We start from the raw sequence: 27,540 nt of genomic DNA on the forward strand, positions 1-27,540 counted from the left end.
TGCAAAAATCCTGGAGCACTGACTGAGCTCTTCTATGTTTGACTAAAAAGTCAGAAAAATCGCATTAGATTTTGGTAGAAACTTTTTCATTTGGCGGGTGCTCGTACTTGCTTTGCTGACAACTTATTTTCTGACAGAAAATATTTTTTTTGCTGTCAAAAATGCCTTATTTGTTTGTGAAGTGTCCTTCCTGTTGGAAGGAGAACGCTCAGCATGCATCCCTCCTCCATCCACCGAGCGTAGTCCTCCTCCATCCACTGAGCGTACCCCTCCTCCATCCACCGAGCGTACCCCTCCTCCATCCACTGAACGTACCCCTCCTCCATCCGCGCATTCCTCTACCATCCTCCGCACGCATCCCTCTTCCATCATCCGCACACATCCTCCTGCATCCACCGAGCGTACCCCTCCTCCATCCACAGAGCGTACCACTCCTCCATTCACTGCGTGCACCCCTCCTGCATTCACTGCGCGCACCCCTCCTCCATCCACCGCACGCATCCCTCTTCCATCGACCACATGCATCCCCCTTCCATCCGCCGCATGCACCCCGCCTCCATCCACCTAGCGTACCCCTCCTCCATCCACCGCACGCATCTCTCTTTCATCCACCGTTTCGAATGGAGTTTCTCCCCTTTTCTGAATATGTTGCTGTGTACTGAGGGGGCTTCTGGGGGGGGGGGGACGCTTCTACGATACTCTGGGCAATAGCTCACTTAATCTCCCTGACGGCCCCCGTGCATTGAGACCCTTAGGGGTGATTAGTCTCTTCACATCTTCCTGAAATCGTCCATGTTCATTTCTCATCTCTTTCATCTCTTTACAGTTTCTCCTGAATGTGCTTTTTGCATCTCTTTCACCACCCACCGCGCGCGCCCCTCCTCCAACCACTGTGTTAACGCCTCCTCCATCCACCGCACGCATCCCTCCTCCATTCACCGCGCGCATCCCACTTCCAAGCACCACGTGCCCCCCCTCCATCCACCGTATGCATCCCTCCTCCATTCACCGCGTGCATCCCTCTTCCATCCACCGCACACATCCCCCTATATTCAACTCGCGCACCCCGCCTCCATTCACCGCACACATCCCCCTCCATTCACCGCGGGCACCCCTCTCATCCTCCGCACGCATCCCTTTTCCATCCACCAAACGCATCCTGCCTCCATTCACCACGTGCATCCATCCCTCTTACATCCACCACATGCATTCCCTCTTCCATCCACCGCACGCACCACCCTCCATCCACCGCACGCATTCCCCTCCATCCACCCCACACATCCCCCTCCATCCACCGCATGCACCCCTCCTCCATTCACCATGCGCATCCCTCTTCCATCTACCGCACGCATCCCTCTTCCATCCTCCAAACGCATCCCACCTCCATTCACCGCGCGCATCCATCCCTCTTCCATCCACCGCATGCATTCCCTCTTCCATCCACCACACACAACCCCCTCCATCCACCGCACGCATTCCCCTCCATCCACCACACGCATCTCTCTTCCATCCTCCGAACGCATCCCACCTCCATTCACCGCACGCATCCATACCTCTTCCATCCACCGCATGCATTCCCTCTTCCATCCAATGCAAGCCCCCCCTCCATCCACCGCACGCATTCCCCTCCATCCACTGCATGCATCCCTCCTCCATTCACCATGCGCATCTGTTAGAAATGGGATCCCTGGCTGGCCAGGGCTTGCGTCAAAGTCAGTCAGAGGCCACCACTCCTAAGTCAGGGCAAGGGAGTTACACACCAAGATAACCCCTGCTCACCCTCTAGGTAACGTGACGCGAGCAGCAAGGCTAAACTTGGAGGCTATGAAGGTTAAGTGTTTGAGCGCGCACCCAGCAACAACACCCAAGGCCCACCACAAAGGAAACTCCACACAAGGTTATATATAAAAATAGCCTTTGTATTATACCAAAACACATTAGATAAAAACACATACTTTACAATGTGCCAACAGGCACGGGCAGAATTTACAGGGGATATGTACAAGACAGGGCCACATGGACCACTGTCAGGAATAGGCACTTTCAGACTTAGTACTTGGTAGAATTAGCACTTGTAGGACATAGAATATAAATCACTGTAGCACAAAATAGAACATAAAGCACACACCCAGTAATCACTGGTAACAGGTAAGTACCACCTACGCAACCCTAACCACCTTAGGAACAGGTCACGCAGGGAACCAGGACCTCACTAGCACCACCTGTACTAGCAAGAACCACCACCTAAGTATCACAGTACCTGTAGGGGTATAAGCACACTACACATGATGCATCACAACACATTCAGAGGTGTAGGGAAGGAAAACACATGATGCATAAACAACATTCAGAGGTGTAAGGAAGGAAACCACAATTGCCCCAAACTCACATAAGTCACCACCTGTGACTGTCCCTAGGCCCTCTGGCCTTGTTGGGGCTAGGACGCCCTGTGTTCCAATGTCAGGGGGGCCTAAACGTGGCAGCTGCCCACTAAGTGCTGGGCAGCTGGGTGAGGATGTGGCCCACACACTGGAGCCTCGCAGGCTCTGGCCAAATCACTTGTGTCCCCTTTGGAGCCTCGCTGGGCTCTAACCAAAACAATGTGGGCTGCCACTGAGCCTCTCTGGGCTCTACACAAGTGGGGGGCAAGGTGGGAGCATCCCGCTGCCTTCCGGGGCCGCTGTACCACTGGGGAAAATAATGCCCCTGGACGTCGGAGTCCCTCTCGGGGGACTCGAGAACAATGTGGCCCCCCAGAGCCTCTCGGGGCTCCCCAAACCTGTGCCTCGGGTGGGGTGGGCGGCCCGCTGCCAGCTGGGGCCGCTCCACCACTTCCTTCCTTGCCCAAGCGAAAATAACCCTACGGAGGGGAGGGGGCGGGCACCGGCACTGTGCCCCGACGCCCCCTCTCTCTCTTGTACCGGGGCTTCACTCACCGGAGTCGTGTGGCCGCTGGGATAGGAGAGCTCCCGCTCCTCGAGGCTCACCCACGTCGTAAGCCTCTCTTGCTCCTCAGGGCTCTCCCTCGCTCTGGGGAGCCCCGGGGGAGGGTCGTCAGCTTCCAGTTTTCTCTGGGGGCAGCGGGGGTCCCTCCTGCAACACCGGAGCCCCGCCTGCGCCTCCTGTCGCCCTGCTCCTCTTCTCTGCTGTGGGGGCGGGACTTCCAGCCCTTCTCCCGGGGCCGCGCCGCGATTGGCCGGCCAGCAAGCTGCTTCCGGGTCGCCGTGGGCAGCGCGACGGCCCGGCGGGGGGCTGCACACACTCCTGGGCTGCGGCTGTGAAGTCAATCCGCGATACGGGGTGGGCTCCCGTGAATAAAATAATATAAACAAAGGGCACGGAGGCGGCGTAGGCAGCCACAGTGAACGGAAAGCGCTCCCCAGACCTTTGTGGAAATAAAAAGCGCTCCCAGGCGCTGGGCAGCTAATTGCAGCGCTCTCAGGCACTTGAAGCAAAAAAAAGCGCTCCCCAGCGCTAGAAGGTTCCAGGGGCCAGGGTAAAGCGCTCAAAGGGTAGCAACAAGTCCTTCATGAGGTGGGGGGGCAAGGCTGGGCCCAGAGCCAGCTTGCTGGGCCCAGAGCCAGCTCACTGGGCCTCCAGGCAGGGAGGCAGTCACCAGTGGCGGTCCTCCTGGCGCCCAGCCACAGCAGCAGCCCCCTCTAGATAGGATCAAGAAGAGAACAAATTGTAATCGGACACAGCATTGTGTGGCGAAAGCCCAGCCCTATTCAGGACCCAGGTGCACTCCTCCCCAGCCATCTGCATGCTAATCCCCACCCTCACCAATGGGCAGACCCATCATGACTCATGGAGCCTGGCATCCCAGCCAGCCCCAGCCAATCACACACCAGCACATTTACAGCACACGCACAGCCATGTCTAGAAGTGGCACTTCCACACTAGACACATACACGCCGTACATATCATTGCGCAGCATTTAATCACACGAGTCCACACATATCAAACTCTAGCCTTCACACCTCACGCATCAGAAACTACCAGGGACACAGACATTCCCCATGCATTCCTACGGGAGGGCAGGCCAACCTTTCTCCACGCACTCAGAGTGCGCACGCACTTTCCTCTGGGACACAGTGAAAGTGCGCAGAAACCAAAAATCACTACCACCAATTCACATTCACGAAGCAAAAAGTTTAGGGGTGAACCTGCCAGAAGGGCCAAGTCCAACAGCGTCCCTCTTCCATCCATGCACGTATCCCTCTTCCATCAACCGCACACATCCTCCTCCATTCACCTTGTGCACCCCTCCTCCATTCACTGCGCGCACCCCTCCTCCATCCACCGCACGCATCCCTCTTCCATCCACCACACGCATTCCCCTTCCATCTGCTGTATGCATCCCTCCTCCATCGACCGAGCGTACCCCTCCTCCATCCACCGAGCGTACCCCTCCTCCATCGACCGAGTGTACCCCTCCTCCATCCACCGAGCGTACCCCTCCTCCATCCACTGAGTGTACCCCTTCTCCATCCACCGCATGCATCCCTCTTCCATCCACCACACGCACCCCTCCATCCACCACGCACCCCTCCTCCAGTCACCGTGCGCACCTCTCGATCCACTGCATGGAACCCCTCCTCGATCCACCGAGCGTACCCCTCCTCCATCCACCACGCCCACCCCTCCTCTATCCACTGCACGCACCCCTCCTCCATCCACCGCATGAATCCCTCTTCCATCCACCACACGCATCCCCCTTCCATCCACTGCATGCACCACTCCTCCATCCACCGAGCGTACCCCTCCTACATCCACCGCACGCATTTCCCTTCCATCCACGGCATGCATCCCCCTTCCATCCACCGCATGCATCCTTCCTCCATCCACCGCACGCATCCCCCTCCATCCACCGCACGCACCCCTCCATCCACCGCACGCATCCCCCTCCATCCACCACGCACCCCTCCTCCATTCACGGTGCGCACCCCTCCATCCACCACGCACCCCACCTCCATCCACCGTGTGCACTCCTCCCTCAGTTTTTAATCACTGCCAGAACTGAGTTCCAGAGGGACCCGGCACACTTAAAGCCTTGCCCAAAAGGTTCCTAGAGACACCCCGCCCCTCACCCGTGAGGCTCATCTGGGACCGGGGTTCTGATCCTGGCCCCTGGTGTGATTTTGGGCGGATCGCTTTGGCCTCCTGCGCACTGGGTGTGGTTACAAAAGGCCGAGTATTGAGAGGCCGCTCTGGCCCCCCTGGAGCCGGGGTCCGGGGGATGGGGGGGCTGCGGCCGGGGCCCCACGCGCCCTTCTGATGTCCTTATGGAGCCGGACTGTAAACTGTCCTTCTTCCGTCCGTCTGTCCGTCTGTCTGTGCGTCCGCCGGCCGCACAGGGCTCAGTGTAACCCGACAGCGCATCTTTCATCTTCATTGTGTCGGATCCGCCGTGGCTGCGCCGCCCTGGGGGGGGGCCGGAGGGCTCAGTGCTATATTTAAAGAATCCACCCCAGCGATGCCAGGCGCTGACCTTGGCATCTCAGTGGTAGGGGCAGGCGCGCAACACCCATTGGGCTTGCAGGGCTTCAGACCACTGCCCCCCCCCCTCTCTGTCGTGTGTGTGTGCCCGGGCTGAGACAGCTCCCCCTCCCCCCTACACACACACGTGAGCACTTCACAGGTCTATAAAAGTCCATTCACTCCTTAACGAGGCTTTGTTGTGTTTTCACGCCCCTCCCCCGGCTTAGAGCCCCTGCAGCTCCACGCTGCCTATTGCTGGAAGACTCAGCCCCATGCCCCCCCAAAAGTTTTATTACCCTCCCCCCAAACTTCGAGTCCCCGCTCACCCTGCTTGGTGGGTCCCCGCAACCTTCTTAGGGTACCCCTCACAACCTAGAATAGCCCAAATCTACTCCGGATACCCCTACCTCCTTATAGTACCCCCCAACTAAACTATCCCAACTACTCCTAAAGAACACCCACCCTTTTTGGAGCACCCCCACACGACCGAGAATACCCCAGCCGTACCCCGAGTCCTCAAACCTTCCTGGAGGACCCAGCCCAGAGCATCCTAGTACTCCATACAGTACCCCAAACCTACCCCGAGTTACCCCCTCACCCTGCTTGATGTACCCCACCCTACTTAGATAACCCAAATCCTGCTTGGAGTACCCCCATCCTTCCTAGGGTACCCCTTACCACCTTTAATATCCCAAATCTGCTTAGACTACTCTCACTCTGCTCAAAGTACCGAACCTAAATACGCCAACTCTGCTTCGAGTACTCACACCCTGCTTCGAGTACTCACACCCTGCTTGGAGTACCCCCACACTACTCAGAGCCCCAGACTCCTATGCAGAGTGCTCCACCCTCCTGAGGGTCCTGAAACTACCTAGAGTCCGCCAATACTACCCATCCACCCGCCTGCTTGAACTATCTTCACACCACATACAGAATCCAACTCCTCCTCACGAGAGCACCCATCCTGCTCAGAGCACCCCATGCCACCCACAAAACCCCAACCCTAGTAAGTAGCACCTTCCTCCTTAGAGCACCCATCTCGAGTATCCCGCCTTCACCTAGAGTATTCTTAACCTTCTTAACTGACCTCCACCCAACCCGCGGTCCTCCTAGCTCCTCATGATGAGTTGACCGGCATTTCACGTGGAGATATTGAGAGGCCAAAATCTACATTACCACTCAATATCTCTGCATAAGATTTCGGTGCTTACATGTGTTTTTCCCCCGGAATGGGGAATAACTGCTTAGAATAGGGGTTATCAGTAAGCCTGGGTGGCGTTCACGGAGTTGCACTACATGTAGCTCCGCGAAGTGGGGAAAGATTTCTGCCACGCGACGCAGATTGCCACGAGCAGCGGAATCCAGTGTGTCACACTGTTCGCCGTGATATTTAGGATTAGGAGTTTCTCTCGCGCTGTAAAGTGCACGAACTGCATCACGCGGAGCTCCAGAGGGCACTGCTTCTGTTAGCTGAGTGACAGGTTCCACAACGCGAGCGGCATCTTTCTTATCTCAAGCAGTAGTGACTTGCTGCAACCAGAAATCTTTCCAGGAGTTGGTCTAGCGCTTGATTTCTCTTGCTCACACTCGCCAACATTGGTGAGCCGCTCGAGAGAAAAAACTCTGCTTTGCGTCTCTTTGTCAAGTTTTTCAGAACTTCGCATGCAGTAAGCAAAGCTCCATAAACTCTTCGCCCACACCTAGTTATCAGGTCCTATTGGCTCATTCCTGATGGAGGTCCCCCATCCTCTATCCTGGTGTGACGTGATTCCAATTGGTTCATTCCTGGGGGAGATCCCCAGCCTCTATCCTGATGTGATGTAATTCCCATTGGTTCATTCCTGACGTGATCCCCCAGCCTCTATCCTGGTGTGATGTGATTCCCATTGGTTCATTCCAGGTGGGGATCCCCAGCCTCTATCCTGGTGTGACGTGATTCCCATTGGTTCATTCCTCGGGGAGATCCCCAGCCTCTATCCTGGTGTGACGTGATTCCCATTGGTTCATTCCTGGTAGAGATCCCCCATCCTCTATCCTGGTGTGACGTGATTCCCATTGGTTCATTCCTGGGGGAGATCCCCCATCCTCTATCCTGGTGTGACGGATTCTCATTGGTTCATTCCTGATGGAGATTCCCCATCCTCTATCCTAGTGTGACGGATTCTCATTGGTTCATTCCTGAGGAGATCCCCCATCCTCTATCCTAGTGTGACGGATTCTCATTGGTTCATTCCTGATGGAGGTCCCCAGCCTCTATCCTGGTGTGACGGATTCTCATTGGTTCATTCCTGGGGGAGGTCCCCTTCCTCTATCCTAGTGTGACGGATTCTCATTGGTTCATTCCTGGGGGAGGTCCCCTTCCTCTATCCTAGTGTGACGGATTCTCATTGGTTCATTCCTGGGGGAGGTCCCGTTCCTCTATCCTGGTGTGACGTGATTCCCATTGGTTCATTCCTGGGGGAGATCCCCAGCCTCTATCCTCCTGTGATGTGATTCCCATTGGTTCATTCCTGATGGGGATCCCCCTTCCTCTATCCTGGTGTGACGTGATTCTCATTGGTTAATTCCTGAGGTGATCCCCCAGCCTCTCTCCTCGTGTGACGTGATTCCCATTGGTTCATTCCTGGTGGTCCCCAGCCTCTCTCCTCATGTGACGTGATTCCCATTGGTTCATTACTGGGGGAGATCACCAGCCTCTATCCTGATGTGACGTGATTCTCATTGGTTCATTCCTGAGGTGATCCCCCAGCCTCTCTCCTCGTGTGACGTGATTCCCATTGGTTCATTCCTGGTGGTCGCCAGCCTCTATCCTGGTGTGACGTGATTCTCATTGGTTAATTCCTGGTGGAGGTCCCCTTCCTCTATCCTGGTGTAACATGATTCCCATTGGTTCATTCCTGTGGGAGATCCTCATCCTCTATCCTAGTGTGAGGTGATTCCCTTTGGTTCATTCCTGCGGGAGATCCCCATCCTTTATCCTGGTGTGATGTGATTCCCATTGGTTCATTCCTGCGGGAGATCCCCATCCTCTATCCTAGTGTGACGTGATTCCCATTTGTTAATTCCTGGTGGTCCCCCAGCCTCTCTCCACGTGTGACGTTATTCCCATTGGTTCATTCCTGGGGGAGATCCCCAGCCTCTAGCCTGGTGTGCGGTGATTCCCATTGGTTCATTCCTGCGGGAGATCCCCATCCTCTATCCTAGTGTGACGTGATTCCCATTGGTTAATTCCTGAGGTGATCCCCCAGCCTCTCTCCTTGTGTGACGTGATTCCCATTGGTTCGTTCCTGGTGGTTCTCCAGCCTCTCTCCACGTGTGACGTGATTCCCATTGGTTCATTCCTGATGGGGATCCCCCTTCCTCTATCCTGGTGTGACGTGATTCCCATTGGTTCATTCCTGGTGGAGGTCCCCATCCTCTATCCTGGTGTGACGTGATTCCTATTGGTTAATTCCTGAGGTGATCCCCCAGCCTCTCTCCTTGTCTGACGTGATTCCCATTGGTTCGTTTCTGGTGGTCCCCCAGCCTCTCTCCACGTGTGACGTGATTCCCATTGGTTCATTTCCGGGGGAGATCCCCAGCCTCTCTCCTCGTGTGACGTGATTCCCATTGGTTCATTCCTGGTGGTCCCCTATCCTCTATCCTGGTGTGACGTGATTCCCATTGGTTCATTCCTGGTGGTCCCCCATCCTCTATCCTGGTGTGACGTGATTCTCATTGGTTCATTCCAGGTTAACCCCCCAGCCTCTCTCCTCGTGTGACGTGATTCCCATTGGTTCATTCCTGATGGTGGTCCCCTTCCTCTATCCTGGTGTGACGTGATTCTCATTGGTTCACTCCTGGTGGTCCCCCAGCCTCTCTCCTCATGTGACGTGATTCCCATTGGTTTATTCCCTCTAGGGATCACGCCCTCCATCCTGGTATGACGTCTTTCCCATTGTGATGTTGCCCCTCAAGCGCCTCAGTCTTCTGCCCTCTCTTGTAGGCGCTCTCTTGTCCTTGTTGTTCTTCTTTACCTTCTCACTGATTGAAGCTACAGTTCATAGAAGCTACATTTTCTCTGTGGTTCCGGCCCTCCCGCCAGCACATATGCGGATCCAATTGAGCCAGTTTCGCTGGAAGATCCAGGGAAGATGCAGGAATGAACTCTTTCCCTCAACAGAGATTTTTAGAGTTTGTAACTTCTTTCTTTTTGCTTCCTGTGTCCTCTTCTTCTTTGTAGACAGCCTTCCTGCGAGCGAAACCACGTCTGTCAACACGGAGAACATTGGGGAAGAGGAGCACGCAAACTGCTGTGCCCTGTGCCTGTGAGTATGATGCCGTGACCCTGTGTCCATGAGGTAACTCAAGCATAGGCCATACTGAAGATAAAACATCTGTTCTATCCTTAATGTCTGAGAGAACACATTCTGAAAAGAAACAAACACTCCTACAAACTGGTTCAGTGAGTAACTCTCTGTGGGTTAGAGCAAAGTTGCTCTCCTGCTGACAGCTCTGGTTCAGTGAGTCACTCTCTGTAGGTTAGAGTAAAGTTGCTGTAAGCTCTGGTTCAGTGAGTCACTCTCTGTAGGTTAGAGTAAAGTTGCTCTCCTGCTGACAGCTCTGGTTCTGTGAGTCACTCTCTGTAGGTTAGAGTAAAGTTGCTCTCCTGCTGACAGCTCTGGTTCTGTGAGTCACTCTGTGTAGGTTAGAGTAAAGTTGCTCTCCTGCTGACAACTCTGGTTCTGTGAGGTCACTCTCTGTGGGTTAGAGTAAAGTTGCTCTCCTGCTGACAGCTCTGGTTCAGTGAGTTACTCTCTGTAGGTTAGAGTAAAGTTGCTTTCCTGCTGACAGCTCTGGTTCAGTGAGTCACTCTCTGTAGGTTAGAGTAAAGTTGCTCTCCTGCTGACAGCTCTGGTTCAGTGAGTCACTCTCTGTGGGTTAGAGTAAAGTTGCTCTCCTGCTGACAGCTCTGGTTCAGTGAGTCACTCTCTGTAGGTTAGAGTAAAGTTGCTGACAGCTCTGGTTCAGTGAGTCACTCTCTGTAGGTTAGAGTAAAGTTGCTCTCCTGCTGACAGCTCTGGTTCTGTGAGTCACTCTCTGTAGGTTAGAGTAAAGTTGTTCTCCTGCTGACAGCTCTGGTTCTGTGAGTCACTCTCTGTAGGTTAGAGTAAAGTTGCTCTCCTGCTGACAACTCTGGTTCTGTGAGGTCACTCTCTGTGGGTTAGAGTAAAGTTGCTCTCCTGCTGACAGCTCTGGTTCAGTGAGTCACTCTCTGTAGGTTAGAGTAAAGTTGCTGACAGCTCTGGTTCAGTGAGTCACTCTCTGTAGGTTAGAGTAAAGTTGCTCTCCTGCTGACAGCTCTGGTTCAGTGAGTCACTCTCTGTAGGTTAGAGTAAAGTTGCTTTCCTGCTGACAGCTCTGGTTCAGTGAGTCACTCTCTGTAGGTTAGAGTAAAGTTGCTTTCCTGCTGACAGCTCTGGTTCAGTGAGTCACTCTCTGTAGGTTAGAGTAAAGTTGCTCTCCTGCTGACAGCTCTGGTTCAGTGAGTCACTCTCTGTAGGTTAGAGTAAAGTTGCTGACAGCTCTGGTTCAGTGAGTCACTCTCTGTAGGTTAGAGTAAAGTTGCTGACAGCTCTGGTTCAGTGAGTCACTCTCTGTAGGTTAGAGTAAAGTTGCTCTCCTGCTGACAGCTCTGGTTCAGCGAGTCACTCTCTGTGGGTTAGAGTAAAGTTGCTCTCCTGCTGATAGCTCTGGTTCTGTGAGTCACTCTCTGTGGGTTAGAGTAAAGTTGCTCTCCTGCTGACAGCTCTGGTTCAGTGAGTCACTCTCTGTAGGTTAGAGTAAAGTTGCTCTCCTGCTGACAACTCTGGTTCTGTGAGTCACTCTCTGTGGGTTAGAGTAAAGTTGCTCTCCTGCTGACAGCTCTGGTTCAGTGAGTCACTCTCTGTGGGTTAGAGTAAAGTTGCTCTCCTGCTGACAGCTCTGGTTCTGTGAGTCACTCTCTGTGGGTTAGAGTAAATTTGCTCTCCTGCTGACAGCTCTGGTTCAGTGAGTCACTCTCTGCAGGTTAGAGTAAAGTTGCTCTGCTGCTGACAGCTCTGGTTCAGTGAGTCACTCTCTGTAGGTTAGAGTAAAGTTGCTGACAGCTCTGGTTCAGTGAGTCACTCTCTGTAGGTTAGAGTAAAGTTGCTTTCCTGCTGACAGCTCTGGTTCAGTGAGTCACTCTCTGTAGGTTAGAGTAAAGTTGCTTTCCTGTTGACAGCTCTGGTTCAGTGAGTCACTCTCTGTAGGTTAGGGTAAAGTTGCTCTCCTGCTGACAGCTCTGGTTCAGTGAGTCACTCTCTGTAGGTTAGAGTAAAGTTGCTCCCCTGCTGACAGCTCTGGTTCTGTGAGTCACTCTCTGTAGGTTAGAGTAAAGTTGCTCTCCTGCTGACAGCTCTGGTTCAGCGAGTCACTCTGTGGGTTAGAGTAAAGTTGCTCTCCTGCTGACAGCTCTGGTTCAGTGAGTCACTCTCTGTGGGTTAGAGTAAAGTTGCTCTCCTGCTGACAGCTCTGGTTCAGTGAGTCACTCTCTGTAGGTTAGAGTAAAGTTGCTGACCGCTCTGGTTCAGTGAGTCACTCTCTGTAGGTTAGAGTAAAGTTGCTGACAGCTCTGGTTCAGCGAGTCACTCTCTGTGGGTTAGAGTAAAGTTGCTCTCCTGCTGACAGCTCTGGTTCAGCGAGTCACTCTCAGTGGGTTAGAGTAAATATGCTCTCCTGCTGACAGCTCTGGTTCAGTGAGTCACTCTCTGTGGGTTAGAGTAAAGTTGCTCTCCTGCTGACAGCTCTGGTTCAGCGAGTCACTCTCTGTGGGTTAGAGTAAAGTTGCTCTCCTGCTGATAGCTCTGGTTCTGTGAGTCACTCTCTGTGGGTTAGCGTAAAGTTGCTCTCCTGCTGACAGCTCTGGTTCAGTGAGTCACTCTCTGTAGGTTAGAGTAAAGTTGCTCTCCTGCTGACAACTCTGGTTCTGTGAGTCACTCTCTGTGGGTTAGAGTAAAGTTGCTCTCCTGCTGACAGCTCTGGTTCAGTGAGTCACTCTCTGTGGGTTAGAGTAAAGTTGCTCTCCTGCTGACAGCTCTGGTTCTGTGAGTCACTCTCTGTGGGTTAGAGTAAATTTGCTCTCCTGCTGACAGCTCTGGTTCAGTGAGTCACTCTCTGCAGGTTAGAGTAAAGTTGCTCTGCTGCTGACAGCTCTGGTTCAGTGAGTCACTCTCTGTAGGTTAGAGTAAAGTTGCTTTCCTGCTGACAGCTCTGGTTCAGTGAGTCACTCTCTGTAGGTTAGAGTAAAGTTGCTTTCCTGTTGACAGCTCTGGTTCAGTGAGTCACTCTCTGTAGGTTAGGGTAAAGTTGCTCTCCTGCTGACAGCTCTGGTTCAGTGAGTCACTCTCTGTAGGTTAGAGTAAAGTTGCTCCCCTGCTGACAGCTCTGGTTCTGTGAGTCACTCTCTGTAGGTTAGAGTAAAGTTGCTCTCCTGCTGACAGCTCTGGTTCAGCGAGTCACTCTGTGGGTTAGAGTAAAGTTGCTCTCCTGCTGACAGCTCTGGTTCAGTGAGTCACTCTCTGTGGGTTAGAGTAAAGTTGCTCTCCTGCTGACAGCTCTGGTTCAGTGAGTCACTCTCTGTAGGTTAGAGTAAAGTTGCTGACCGCTCTGGTTCAGTGAGTCACTCTCTGTAGGTTAGAGTAAAGTTGCTGACAGCTCTGGTTCAGCGAGTCACTCTCTGTGGGTTAGAGTAAAGTTGCTCTCCTGCTGACAGCTCTGGTTCAGCGAGTCACTCTCAGTGGGTTAGAGTAAATATGCTCTCCTGCTGACAGCTCTGGTTCAGTGAGTCACTCTCTGTGGGTTAGAGTAAAGTTGCTCTCCTGCTGACAGCTCTGGTTCAGCGAGTCACTCTCTGTGGGTTAGAGTAAAGTTGCTCTCCTGCTGACAGCTCTGGTTCTGTGAGTTACTCTCTGTGGGTTAGAGTAAAGTTGCTCTCCTGCTGACAGCTCTGGTTCAGTGAGTCACTCTCTGTAGGTTATAGTAAAGTTGCTCTCCTGCTGACAGCTCTGGTTCAGCGAGTCACTCTCTGTAGGTTAGAGTAAAGTTGCTCTCCTGCTGACAGCTCTGGTTCAGTGAGTCACTCTCTGTAGGTTAGAGTAAAGTTGCTGACAGCACTGGTTCAGTGAGTCACTCTCTGTAGGTTAGAGTAAAGTTGCTCTCCTGCTGACAGCTCTGGTTCAGTGAGTCACTCTCTGTGGGTTAGAGTAAAGTTGCTCTCCTGCTGACAGCTCTGGTTCAGTGAGTCACTCTCTGTAGGTTAGAGTAAAGTTGCTCTCCTGCTGACAGCTCTGGTTCTATGAGTCACTCTCTGTAGGTTAGAGTAAAGTTGCTCTCCTGCTGACAGCTCTGGTTCAGTGAGTCACTCTCTGTAGGTTAGAGTAAAGTTGCTCTCCTGCTGACAGCTCTGGTTCTGTGAGTCACTCTCTGTAGGTTAGAGTAAAGTTGCTCTCCTGCTGACAGGTCTGGTTCTGTGAGGTCACTCCCTCTGTGTTGAACTCTGGCTCTCAGCACTGGACCTTCATAGATTCGCATGCGTAAATGATTCCCCGCTGTCCGGTTGGGAGCCCTCAGTAATCAACGTCAACACATGAGTCCACCATATAGCAAATAACATTGAAAACAAACTAAAAAAAACATAGGGAACTAGTAGCCCATCTACCTCATTTTGTGACCCTAAGGCCAGCCAATTTTTAAAACTTTTTCATAGTAATGTTATATGTACTGAAACGTACAATACGTTGACCGTCCACTTTTCTTATTCTTGAACCATGTTATAGCATATTGCTATCAATACGGATGCACATAGAGAAGAATCATTCTTTTCAGGTTATAACAGGGCGTACATTAGTGGTATCGGTTAAGCACACTTTACTCTTTTCGAATTTGTCTTATAGACGCCAAGAAAGAGCGGAAGGAGAGAAGAGGGGGAATGAAACGTATCCAGTGTAGTCTTAAACGGATTGTCCTCTACATTAACACGCATCTGGTTGAGACTTCTAGCTGCAGATTCCTTACCATAGAATAATCGCCAGGCGTCAGAATGGATCCAGAAATGATCCAGCAGTACCCCTGTGTGCCGCTAGGTGGGGTTGTGTGGTTCCTCATTGGCAGTGGCGTCGGCACTGGAAGTGACGTGCGTGGGGCCTATATATGCGTCGCCCCAGCATGCTGATGGCAGCTCTTTTCTTTCCGTGCCAGTCAGCGCAGATTCGGAGAGTGCTACTGTAGGAGGTTGGCATGGTACATGGTGCACACTGATTTAAGTGAAGTACCCCGCACTAATCAGAGTGGGGATTTCAGTGGTCCTAGACAACCATAGAAAACTCTCTAAGTGTTACTTTTAAAACACTGTGAAACGTACCTGCACTAAGTGATTCTTGGTTTTAGTAATAAAACAACAAAGTAACAACTTTTCGTACAAACACTTGGTCTGAGTTCAGTCTTTGAGTGTGTGACATCATTTCCTGCCTGAGTGTGTACAACAAATGCTTAACACTACAGTGCCACAGAGATGTTGCCAGCATCAGAAATAGGTTGTGGTTGTTATTCCTTCTCCTTTCTGGTGTCCAAAAAGGTCGGACGCGCCTGCCCTGTTCTAGGCCGCCACCTTCCCAACTTCTTCCTGACAATGGAGGCATTCAGTATGCTCACCTTAGCTCAAGTCCGGTCTATTCTGGAGGCTGGAGGGTAGCGCTTGACTTACAGGATGCCTATTTTCATATCCCCGTCCTGCCTGACACAGGCGCTACTTGCGGTTCACAGTAGGTCATGGCAATCTCAGTTCATAGTGCTCAGCTTTAGTCACACCGCCAGCCCTCAGGTGTTCACCAAAATAATGGCGGTGGTTGCAGCTCATCTGAATAGGTCAGGGGTGACTGTCTTCCCCTACTTCGATGATTGGCTGTTGAAGGCGAGTTTTCCCCAGGCTGTTGTCTCACACCTTCAGACTACAGCAGACCTCTTGCACCCACTGGCGTTCACTAGAAACATGCCGAAATCGCACTTGACTCCCTCTCCGATGCGCCTTTTCATTGGGGCCAGTCTGGACACGGTGTAGTTTCGGGCCTATCCTCCGTCCAGGATATTCAGGCTATGACATCGATGTTTCAGACTCTATCCTGGATTTCAGTGAGAATGACCCTGAGCCTGCTGGGTCTTCATGGCTCCTACATTCTCCTAGTGGCTCATGACTGTTGGCATCTGTGGGCTCTGCAGTGGGACAAGATGAAGCTCCAGCGGGCGCAACATCAGGGGGATCTGTCCAACACGGTCCAGATCTTGGAGGGAATTTCAAAAGCCCCGCAGTGGTGACTGACAAACTGTGATTGAGTCAGTGGCAGACCCCTCTACCTTCCCCACCCAGAGCTGGCTGTGGAGACACATTCATCACTCCTGGGATGGGGCGGTCACCTGGGAGAGTTGGAGGTCAGAGAACTCTGATCTCTGGCAAAGTCTGGGCTTCAAATTAACCTGTTGGGGCATGTGGTACTGCAAAAAACAGGGCAGGAGGGGTCCTGAACCCTTTGTCAAGAGGCCCTGTGCCTCTGGACATGGCAAGGCCTCTTGACATGGCTGGAACGTCACACATTTTCCCAGTGGTTCAACACTATCGATGCCGAGTAGATTACAAATGTCGTCCCCATCCAGAGATGGTGCAAGGTCTCTTTCGAGAGTGGGGAGAGCCTTCGTCAGATCTGTTCGCCACCACAGAGAATGCACAATGCCAGCAGTTCTACCCTTTGAAGTTTCCAAGGCGGTTCACACTCAGAGACACTTTTTCGTCTCCATGGAATTCCGGCCTCCTGTATGCCTTTCTGCCAATGCCTAAGTCATTCTTGTGGCTCCGTTTTGGGCACAGAGAGTCTGGTATCCGTGCTCCTGAGCACGACCAACAGTTCTCCTTTCAGATGCCGCTTCGGGAGGATCTTCTGTCGCAGCAGCAGGGGACGGTCCTGCACCCGACCCTGCACATGCTTCGCCTTCATGCTTGGAGATTGAGTGGTGACAGTTTCAGCTTTCGACCTTCCTTCTGAAGTCTGTGATGTTATTCTAGCATCCAGGCGTCATTCCACCAAGACGGAATACACCTGCCGTTGGGACAAGTTTGTGCCATGGTGTGCATCCACGGTTATTGATCCTCTGTCTGCACCTTTAATGTGTGTTCCATTGTTTGTTCTTCTCTGGCCCACCAGGGCTCTGCTCTGGGCGCTGTTGAAGGTTCCTTGTTCTTCTTTTCTGCATTTTTGCAGTTGCCTGGACCAACCTTTTTTGTTCAAGTTACCTGTGATGACTGGATACCTCAAAGGTCGTGTCCTCCCAGGCCACTCATCATCATGCCCAATGGGATCTTAATTTGGGCTGACCTTTCTTATGTGCACGCCTTGCGATCCACTGCACAACTGCCCGCTCTTATTGCTTACTATTGAGACATCTTTTCTAGTGGCCATAACATCGGCCTTGAGGGTCAGCAAACTGCAGGCACTCTCTAGGCACCCTCCTTATACCTCCTATTACCCTGACAAGCTGCTTCTGCTGACCCATCCTTCCTTTCTCTTGATGTTGTGACACCTTTTCATGTAGGTTATACATAACCTTGCCTACATTCTTTGCTCTGCCTCACCTTTCTAAAGAAAGAAGCGACTCCATCAGCTGGACCCGAAAAGAACGTTGCCGTTCTACCTAGATTGCACAAAAGAGTTTCGGTGGTTGCTCGACTCTACTTTGGGTCTGTTGGATCTAAGAAGGGGTAGGTGTTGGACATGGCCCGTCTGGCAGGTTCACCCCTGAACTTTTTTCCTAGTGACTTCTGGTCTTTGCGCACTTTGACACTGTGGCGCCGTGTAAAGAGCGTGCGCTCCCTGAGTGCGTGTGTGAGATTGGCCTGCTCTCCCATAGGAATGCATGGGGAATGTCTGTGTCCCTAGTAGTTCCTGATGCGTGAGGCGTGCATGATCAAGTTTGGTATGTGCAAACTCGTGAGAGTGAATGCTGCGCAATGGTATGTGCGGCGTGTATGTGTCTTGTGCGGAAGCGCCACTTCTAGGAGTTGGCATATTAGTGTAAAATATGCCTGGCGTGTGATTGGCTGGAGCTGGCTGGGATGCCAGGCTCCAGGAAGTCTGTGTGGGTCTGCCCCGGTGGTGAATGGAGAGATTAGCATGCTGATGGCTGGGGAGGAGTGCACCTGTGTCCTGAATGGGCTGGGCTTTTCCCCACACAATGCTGGCTCCGCCCCCTGTGGTGCGACTGATGACCCTAGCCTGCCTGATGAATGAAAGGGGTGGTTGAGCCATCAACAGTGCTCACAGACCAGCTGCGACTGGTTCTGCCCCCACCCTGCACCTACAGACAAAAGAGAAAGGTGTATAAAAGAGGGGCTGTGACCCCATGAAAATGTTCTTGTTTGCTGCTTGAACTCCTGAAGGACTTTCCCTGGATGTTTGGGTCAACTAGCGCTGGGGAGCGCTTTCTCTGGACCCTCTTGACCCCCCTAGCGCTGGGGAGCGCTTGACTCTGCCATAGCGCTTGGAAAGCGCTTTTATTTCCCCTCTAGCGCTAGGAGCGCTGTAATTGCTTTTCATAGCGCTGTGGTCACCCTTCTAGCGCTGGGAGCGCTTTATTTGCGGCTAGCGCCTGGGGGCGCTTTCTGTTCGTGGCCGGTGACTACCCGGCATTTGCCCCGTGGATTTGCCAATTTGGGCGCGGCTGCCCACGCCGCCTACGTGCCTTTTTGTTATTTAATTAGAGGCCAGTGCCCACCCGGCATTGCCCCGCTGGAGTGCCACCTCGTGCCACTTATTTAAAAAGGAAAGCCGGTGCCCACCCGGCATTTGCTGCTGTCTACGGCCGGGCCGCCGCTCTGCCTGCGACGACCCGGAAGCGGTTGGGCAGCCGGCCAATCCCGGCGCGGCCCCTACCGGAAGTCCCGCCTGCCGCCACCGGCAGGAGAAAGAAGCCGAGTGATGGGCGCCCGGGGCTCCCGTGAGCTGGGGAGAGCCCCGGGTCCGCCAGGAAGCAGTCGCCGGATGTCGCGGGGCTCCCAGGACCAGGAGGGAGCCCCGGTGGAGGAGGAGAGCCGCCGCCGAGCACCAGAGACCCGGTGAGTGTATGCGGAAGGGAGGGGGCGTCGGGGCACATTGCCGGTGCCCGCCCCTCCCCTCCAGAGCGAGACCCTTGTCCAGAGAGGCCCGTGAAGCCTCGAGTGATGCCGAGTCCCCCGAGAGGGACTCCGCCTAACCCCCCACCTCGAGCCACGAGCGCGAGAGGCTCTGAGGTGCCATTCTGCTTGTTGAGCCCAGAAGAGGCTCATGGGGGCATATTGGATCAGAGCCTGAGAGGCTCCTTAAGGCGCCACCATTGTTTTAAGAGCCCACGAGGCTCAAGGGGGCATTCCTTTGTTCTCGAGTCCCCAGGAGGGGGACTTCAACGATGCCCGCAATTGTGCCTACAGCCTAGAGAGGCTCAGGGCACCCCCAGTGAGGGACCCCACCGCCCAGTGAGGCTACATCTTTTTGTTGCGAGCCCCGAGAGTCTCAGGGGGACATTTAATTTCTACAGAGCCTGTGAGGTTCTCAGAGGCCACCTTTGTTTTGAGAGTCCAGAGGGGCTCCACTTTTTGCATATTTGTTTGCACAGCCTGTGAAGGGCTCCAACGTCTTGGGGGACAGTGCTTTTGCTCAGAGCCTGTGAGGCTCCCACGATGCCCCTCACCACCCTCTACAGCTGCCCAGCACTTTGTGGGCAGCTGCTACGTTTAGGTTTTGGCGCAGTGGCGCAACCTGGACCCTGGACTTTGATGTAAGTTCTGTGCTAATGTGATTTATGCGAAGTGTTCTTTGCTGCACCTCTGAATGTGTTGTAGATGCATCATGTGCCTTGTTCCTTACACTGCTGAACATGTGTTGATGCGTCATGTGTCCCTTACACCGCTGAATGTGTTGTTGATACATCATGTGTTTTGTCCCCAGGTCTATACCCCTAAATGTATGGTGATATTTAGTTGGTTGTTCTTGCTAGTACAGGTGGTGCTAGTGAGGTCCTGGTTTCCTGCGTGACCTGTTCCTAAGGTGGTTAGGATTGTGTAGGGGGTACTTACCTGATTACCAGTAGTTACTTGTTTTGTGCTACAGTGATTTTCTGTTATGTTCTAAGTGATATTCCAAGGGCGTGGTACTGAGCTCGCCCCCTGACCAGAGTCCCAGGACCAGTGGACTCTATTGTGCCTTACAAGTGTTGTATTCTAAGTTCAAAAAGTGCTGATTCCTGACAGTGGTCCAGGTGGCCCTGTCTTGTACATATCCCCTGTAAATTCTGCCCGTGCCTGTTGGCACATTGTAAAGTGTGTGTTTTTATCTAATGTGTTTTGGTGTAATACAAAGGCTATTTTTATATATAACCTTGTGTGGAGTTTCCTTTGTGGTGGGCCTTGGGTGTTGTTGCTGGGGTGCGTGCGCAAATACTTAACTCACATCGCCTCCAAGTTTAGCCTTGCTGCTCGCGCCACGTTACCTAGAGGGTGAGCAGGGGTTATCTTGGTGTGTAACTCCCTTGCCCTGACTTGGGAGTAGTGGTCTCTGACTGACTTTGGCGCAAGCCCTGGCCAGCCAGGGATCCCATTTCTAACAGTAGGCCTTGCAGAAAAAGACACTCTCAGGATGGATCGTACTCGGTATTAAGATCTGCTGCGCATTCACCAAGAAGCAACCCCCTGAGGGCTTCATACTCATTCTACCAGAGCAAGGCTGCGACCACTGCATTAGCTCATGAAAGCCAACCCCCCACTCCCCTGTCCAAAATCCCCTTGACACCTTGACAGACAGGAACATTAGCTAGTAAGGTAGGCATCCCACCTCCATGCTAAAACCACCCCTAAGAAGGGCTAATACGAGGTGGACCCAATTTTTTAGAGGTAGCCATCTTGGTGATAGAATACCTGGGAATCCTGTGACAGGGCTATGCTCACTTTCCACAGGAAGTGGTCAGATAGGGGGCGTAGTGTCCCCAAGAGTCAGTAGCCCCTCGACTTCTACCTTACATTCCCCTAACACCCCTAAATTCAGTATTTAGGAGAGCCCCCAGCACCAGAGAAGTAGATCCAGACAACCTACGAATAAGAAGGACACAAAGAGAACAAAAGCAGAGAATACTGAAGAGACACCTGACTTGGCCCCAGCCCCACTGACCTGTCTGCCTTTCTCCACCTATTCTGCACCAAAGACATCTCGTCCTGCTGCTGCGCGCCTTCAAATCCCTGGGAGGACTGCCTGCCTGACTAAAGACCAAGACCTCCGTGAACAGCAGACCTGTTCACAAGAAACTTCAAAGACTGGACGCTGAGGCCTCCGGACCCCCAAAACCAGTCGCCTCTAGCCAGAGCTGAGATGCCCAATGGTGCCAACAAGGTTTCCCAGCCCTCCAGAGTCCGAGTCCACCGTCAGTTCACCTCTCCTGGACTCCTCGACGTCGCCTGCAGCCTCTGCACGTCGACCCCCTCGAGCGCCACTGCCCCAGTAAGAAACACCCGACACCTAAAGACACCTCTGCACCCAAAGCTCCTGTGCGTGGAGAAGGAGACCCAAGGTGTCCCCTTGTACCCGAGCATCGCACGACCTGAGCCCACATGTTGGTTCAACCTGACTGGTTTCGTAGCCTGATTCTGCAGTCACTTTTCACAGTGACTGATCTCCATTAAAACCTATTGGACTCCGGACGCTGATTAGCGCCCAGCACCCGGCCGCTCCTGTGCTGCTGGTGGCGTTCCGCTGGTGCAGCCTTGGACTTTGCCCACCACCCACTTTAACTCCTGGAGATTGGTCTTGTAAGTCGATGTATTGTACATGTTTTCTGAACTTGCCTTTCCTTCCATAGGGCAACATTGCAGAAGTGCACTGTATCCCCCTTTTAAAGTGAAAAGAATTCATATTTGAAAACGTACTCACCTGAACGATTTTTCTCTGATGCCTAAACACATATAAAGATACGTGCTATTTGTATACATTTGTGTGGATCTCCTTCTTGAGTCGTGTGAATAACGGTTGGAGGTCTATCAGTCTATAAAGTACCTTTTCATAGGATGCTGCAAACACCAGGCCCTTTATCCAGTCTCCGTACGCGAGTGAAGATTGAAACTTCCACTTTCTCAAAATGTACATCTTGTCTACGACTAGTGAAATGTCGATCCATCTCTTCCAGGCCTTTTTCACCCCTATCAGTGGTGATGTGTCATCAAGTATAGGTAGCGAGAATGAAAGGACTCTTTTTAGAGCATCAGTCATGCTCATTGTTGACCACATTTCTTGCCAGAGTAACTAACTTTTAGCATGAACCAGAGAATGTGCGACAGATCTGCTCCTTGGCCACAACCTCTATAGGAAGTGGAGCATTTACCCACATTAGTTCCTAGAAGCTTCTGTAGGGTCCAGTGCCAGTCTTGAATCATTTTAAAGAAGCTGAACTTCAGTGAGGCGTCTGTCCTGCCACTGTGCCAGGTCATATCCATTCGTTCATTCCATTCCTGGTCCGTGAATGCACTGTCAAGTTTGGCCTCTCAGAATAGTTTGAATATTTCTCTGCTTTTGACTGGAGTTCTTTCGTCCTTGTGCTGTGAAGGCCTGTCACCGTTCTTGTGGGTCTGAAAGGGTTTGATCTGAACCCCTTGCTTTGCACCTGCGGTTGGAGTTTGATAAAGCCAGGTTATCTTTTTTACTTGTGCCCCAGACATGTTCTCCTTAAGGTTTAGAACCTATAATGCCATTTCAGTCAGTCAAAGGCTTTTTTGGCATCTAAGGACACTGCCAAAGGTTCTTTCTGGTTGTTTTGTACCTGTTTTTACCCTCCTGTCAGTGCTGTCCAGTTAGTCAAACTCCAGTCTCCTCCAAGAATCATTTTTGTGCTCTGACTTATCGATCAAAATGATTGATCGTCCTATTCACAGTCAAGTGACAGGATACCGTATCTGTGGCTATGGGTCAGATGCAGGGGCCGAGTGTCGGTCTAGGCGCAGTTGCAGTCCGGAGCTCTTGGCAATTGTGCGACTACAGAGCCGGTCCTACCGCGCAGTCCGATTGGGCCAATATAAACCCCGAGTGGGGTGACCAATGATTCTCCTCCGCAACTGTGAGTTTTCAAGAGCATCTTGCACGAGTGTGTGCATGCTCAATAACCTTCACTAATGAATCGGGCAGTGGTTCCCAATATTTTTAGAACTGCGACCCACATTTCAGAACAACAAACTCCCACAGCCCACCTACCTTTAAAGGGCATGAGGCAGGGTGATTTTGTAATGTACCTGAAGCATGGTGTGGTGGTCGCGCATTGTTATTTCCTGACAGCGCATTCTCTATTGAAATTCCACTAAATGTGCACAGACGGACAGTTTCACTGATAAAACTGTTCCGCGCCCGAATGATAATGTTTGGAACTTGGGTTTCAGTCAGTATTTATCATTTGCGCATCACCAGGTTAGTGTCTTGATTGTTTGATCCTCTTAAAATCTGTGTTTAAAGCACACATTAGAAATACAAAAAAGTGCTTCAGTTTTGCTTTCTTAACTGTTCGGTGCAGACAGTTCACTAACAGGTACTTGCATTGTGTTGTGTGTTGCAAGAAACAACATCCTACATTATCACATAATTCCCTTTAAAAGCTCTTCTCACTTTGAAGTCAGAGAAAGAAAAGTAAACTCCAATCCCCATGTTAAAAGAATGAAGCAGCCTGAGGTTTGACCTCTGCCTTCGAGTCACCGACAAACACGACAACTCAGAGCTGAAAGGCATCCTTCTGCATCGCTCTGACTTTAATGACCCACTGTTTGGAAAACACTGAATTATGGAGTTACTTCTTGGTTCCCCGGTATATTGTTTAAGGATATTCTGGTTCTGACGAATGTCACATGACCCTTGTGGTCATCTTGACGTGGCAGTAACATGTAGACCTGGAGATAGGACATGGAGACCATTATTACCCTCAGAATGCCCGCTTTGTTCTGATCAGGTTGATAGTTAATAAATTAACTTGAAATGAATACTGGTTGAGCCCACCCGAATGCAGAGTTATTGACAGGGGGAGGGTCCAATGATGTAGCATGCCACGCTATCTCGTGGGCGAGGATTCTTCTTACAAACCAAAAGAGGTTTTCTTCGAACAAGCTGGGCACTATAGCGAAGCGGTAGCCACAGCACTGCTTTATATAGGACCTTACCTTGGTTGATCTATATATCGAACAGATCGACCCGATCACCGCCTGTGATTGTTGGATTGATAGTTTGTCAAACACGTAGTAGACGTTTGGGTCTGACAAGGTTTTTATAATTTGGACATGGAGTCTTTTTGGAATACGTATGACCTCAAGGGCCTTGTATATGTCCTGATCCTCATGGCGAATGAAGGTTTGCTCTGATTTTAAAGAATTTGATTTCAAAAGTGATTTCAGGCGAAAGAGGTTCTGGTTGAAGTGGACATTTTTCCTTTCAGTAGCTAGTTACCAACTGAGAGTGTCAGACCTGGCAAATAAAAGTTGAATTCAGCATGTGAGGATGGGGCTCAGCCTTGGCCCCACCAAACCCCTCCTTCAAAAAAAGAAAGAAAAGGTTGCTGTTGCTCGTGTCGATGTCCTGGTGTGTGTTCACTCACCTTAATTGACATTGACCGTTCAGAGTCTTGAAAGACGAGTCGAAAATCCACACTTTGCAGTGGTTTAGAGAAGGGGTCGGTGAAGAATTCTGCTCCGCCGGCGGAGTTTGTGGAGTTTTGCCCACTCTAGGCGGAGCGCTGAGTTCCGAAAATATAAACGAGGAAGAGTTTTTTCTCCCACACAGCCTGCCAACATCAAGTTGGCGAGAGCGAGAAATCATGCACTAGACCATCTCCTGGTGAGATTTCTGAATGTGGACCATCATGGAAGGTCGGTACCACTTGCGTTGAAAAACCTGCTGCTTGCGTTGAGCAACCTGTCGTTCGAGTAGAAAATCTGCTCGAGCTGCAGAAAGAAGCAGCGCCCTCTGGCACTCCACCACATGATGCTGTTTTTACAGTGCGGGAGAAACTCCTGGCACAAAAAATCAGCACGGCGTACCACACTCCGCTGCTCGCGGAACTCTGTGCTCTGATACATATATTGTGAATTTTCTCTGCAATGTACCCGACCATTGGCTAAATAGACTGCCTTGCAAATAGCAAATATATTCCTGTTTTTACCTGACCACTGGCTAGACAGCAGAGAGAATGCAATATTTGGCCTACAGAACTGAACATAACAAGAATCCTTCACTGTTTACCTTGCTGCGGCCTAAAAACTGGAGACTAGGTACTGTTTGGCCAGTGGCCAGATAAATCACACTTCCTTTTTGAAAACTTTAAGAGCTACAATTGGTCATTTGTATGTCTTTCTCCTCCTGGTCTTTCATATTATTGCAACATTTTTAACCAGGAAAGAGAGATTTGGAATAAATATTCATGTGCATATCTTGCGCTGAAGTGGAGGCAATTATAGATGGGAGATGGTGAAAAAAAAACCTTATGGGCTTTAAAAATTGGGGGTCTCCCATCTGAGTTGGGTGTGTTGGCATGTACTCTTTTATAAGAATGTTGCCCAGTGCCCCCCGCTGACAGCATCTCTGACTGAACTAGGGTGGCCAGAAATGGAAACCAAAAACCAGTGTGTGCCAAACATAGGAATAGGACTGGAGGCTTGCAATGGCCAAAGACATAAGGCAGCCTGGAAGGGTGCACACCGTGGACACAACAATTGATATAAAGTTCAGTTCAATAAAGGGAATTTTTAAAAACATACACATAATCAATGTCCTCACATTATACCCTCAGCCGCATCCTCTGGTTCATGTACTTAGCCATACTCGGCACAGTTTCCAAAACGCAGTGACCGTGGGTGTGCACTCCCTCACTTGGACGGCTAAAGTCACTTCAGCTGGCGAGAGACCCAAATCAAGACACTGTCCCGTAAGGACGCCTGCGGCTCTGAGAAGAGAAGGGTGCTAGGGTGGATTCAATGTATTAGTGCCCAACACTTGCTCCTTCTCGTATTTAAGCAAATACATCCCACCCACCAGACACACCCACACACACACATCTGGACAGAGTCTTAGACAGCTGTGGCTTTTACTGCTCCCTGAACAGAAGCAGACAAGGCCCATCGGTAGCATAGGTCCCCAAAGGCCCCTGCGACCGACTGCGCTGCTGATGAATGAAGGTTGTCTCTGATTTTAAAGAATTTCATTTCAAAAGAGATTTCAGGTGAAAGAGGTGCTGGTTGAAGTGGACATTTGTCCTTTCAGTGATGCTATTCATGCATGCTCAATCAACAATTCTCCCTAAAACGTAGTTAATGTGGCCCAAAGTGCTTGACACTAGGACAGACCCTGGAATGTAAATGTAATGTAATGTAATGTAAATTGATACTTGTATAGCGCACTACTCACCCGCAAGGGGTCTCAAGGCGCTTGTACGAATACCGCTGTGAAACCCATCCTGGCTTTCCCTGTGGGGCGTCCACTCCTGGGCACCCCCAAGGTGGAGGCTAGACATCCGTAGCATTGTGGGGGCCGTTGTGGAGATTAAGCAAGCTATTGCCCAGAGTTGCAGAGTGGGACTCCATGATTGGAATAGGCACCGAGGCGAGAATTATCAGGTCCGTGGAATTTTGAGCCCAAGACCCGCCGAGGCGGGGAATTGAACCCTGGTCCCGGGCTAGAACTCTGCATCAGGGTCTACAGCTCTAACCATTGAGCCACACTTCTCCACAGTGAAGACCTTTTGTAAGTTTGCCAGTGTTTAAACATGTAACATGTCTTTTCTTTTCTCCTTTTCAGAAGCAAACTTGGGAAAATGAAGTGCTGGTGAGTGCTGAGTTCAAGCATTGTTGTGTCCCTTTGCATTCTGGTCGTTGAAGGGTGGTTGACGCTGTCCCTTCCCATCGTTGTGTTCCTTTGCGTGCTGCTTGTGGAGGGTGGTTGATGCTGTCTCTTGCCACCAGAATGTGCCACGCTGTGATGGGGCACTGTACCAGGGCCTCCTAGCCAACATTCCATTCATACTCCTGTCTGAAACCCACCCTTCCCTTTTTCACCTCAGTATCTTCCCCTCTCTGTCCCCTCAATAAACCCCTTTGATTCCCCTTGATCTGCCCTTCTCTGGATCTTCCCTTCTGGAAACCCCGGATCTGTCTTTCACCTGCCCCTCTGTGAACCCTGTATCGTCACCTCACCGACCCTCCAACCCTTCTGCTGCCTGAATCCGCCTGTTTGTGTCTCCTGGTTTTTGCCTATATGACCTTCTGACCTGCCTTGTTTTACACTACTACATCTTCTCCTCTCTGGACCCTGCATCATCAGTTCTTTGCCCAATGGATCTGCCCCTCTGTAACCGCCTGAATCTACCCCTCTCAGACCCCTACTCCACACCCATCTCACCTGTGTCTGACCCGTGGAGGTGGACCTCCCTGACCCCTTGGAGCTGCCCCGCTCTAACCTCTTGGATCTACCCCTCTCAGACCCCTACTCCACACCCATCTCACCTATGTCTGACCCTTGGAGGTGGACCTCTCTGACCCCCTTAGAGCTGGCCCACTCGGACCTCCTAGCTCTCTCCTCATACTCCCCTGATGTCGCCGCCCCTTCTCAACTATGAGTCTTCCTCTCTTTGCCTCTCTCCCGACCTGTCACGCTCAAGCTTCTTTGTGACCTCTTAGCTCTGTCCTTCTCTGACCTTTGAGCTTGCCTCTCTTTGCCTCCTGAATTAGCCGGTCTTTGACCCCATAGACCTGACACAGATCTGCCTCTGCCTGAGACTCTAAGCATGGCACTCTCTCGCACCTCCTGGATCTGTCTCCTATGACCTCTGGACATGCCATCCTTTGACCTTTTGATTCTGCCTTGTCAAACCTCCACAAATCTACCCCTCACATACCTCCGGGGTCCATCATCCTTGGCCCCTGGATCCACCTGTCCTTGAACCTCTGGATCCTCCTGTCCTTGAACCTCTGGA

The 27,540-nt window shown here is 51.7% G+C and overlaps 1 protein-coding gene across 1 annotated transcript in view; it reads left to right on the forward strand.

Moving 5' to 3' along the window:
- Window positions 1-27,540, forward strand: part of CACNA1F (calcium voltage-gated channel subunit alpha1 F) — a 291,317-nt gene that overhangs the window by 70,287 nt on the left and 193,490 nt on the right. The window contains exons 11-12 of the mRNA XM_086940156.1: window positions 9,704-9,788; window positions 26,367-26,393. Coding sequence (XP_086796282.1) covers window positions 9,704-9,788; window positions 26,367-26,393 — 112 coding nt within the window. The remainder of the gene's footprint in view (window positions 1-9,703; window positions 9,789-26,366; window positions 26,394-27,540) is intronic.

The sequence above is a fragment of the Lissotriton vulgaris genome, chromosome 10, assembly GCF_964263255.1.
Source record: "Lissotriton vulgaris chromosome 10, aLisVul1.2, whole genome shotgun sequence".
Lineage (NCBI taxonomy): Eukaryota > Metazoa > Chordata > Amphibia > Caudata > Salamandridae > Lissotriton > Lissotriton vulgaris.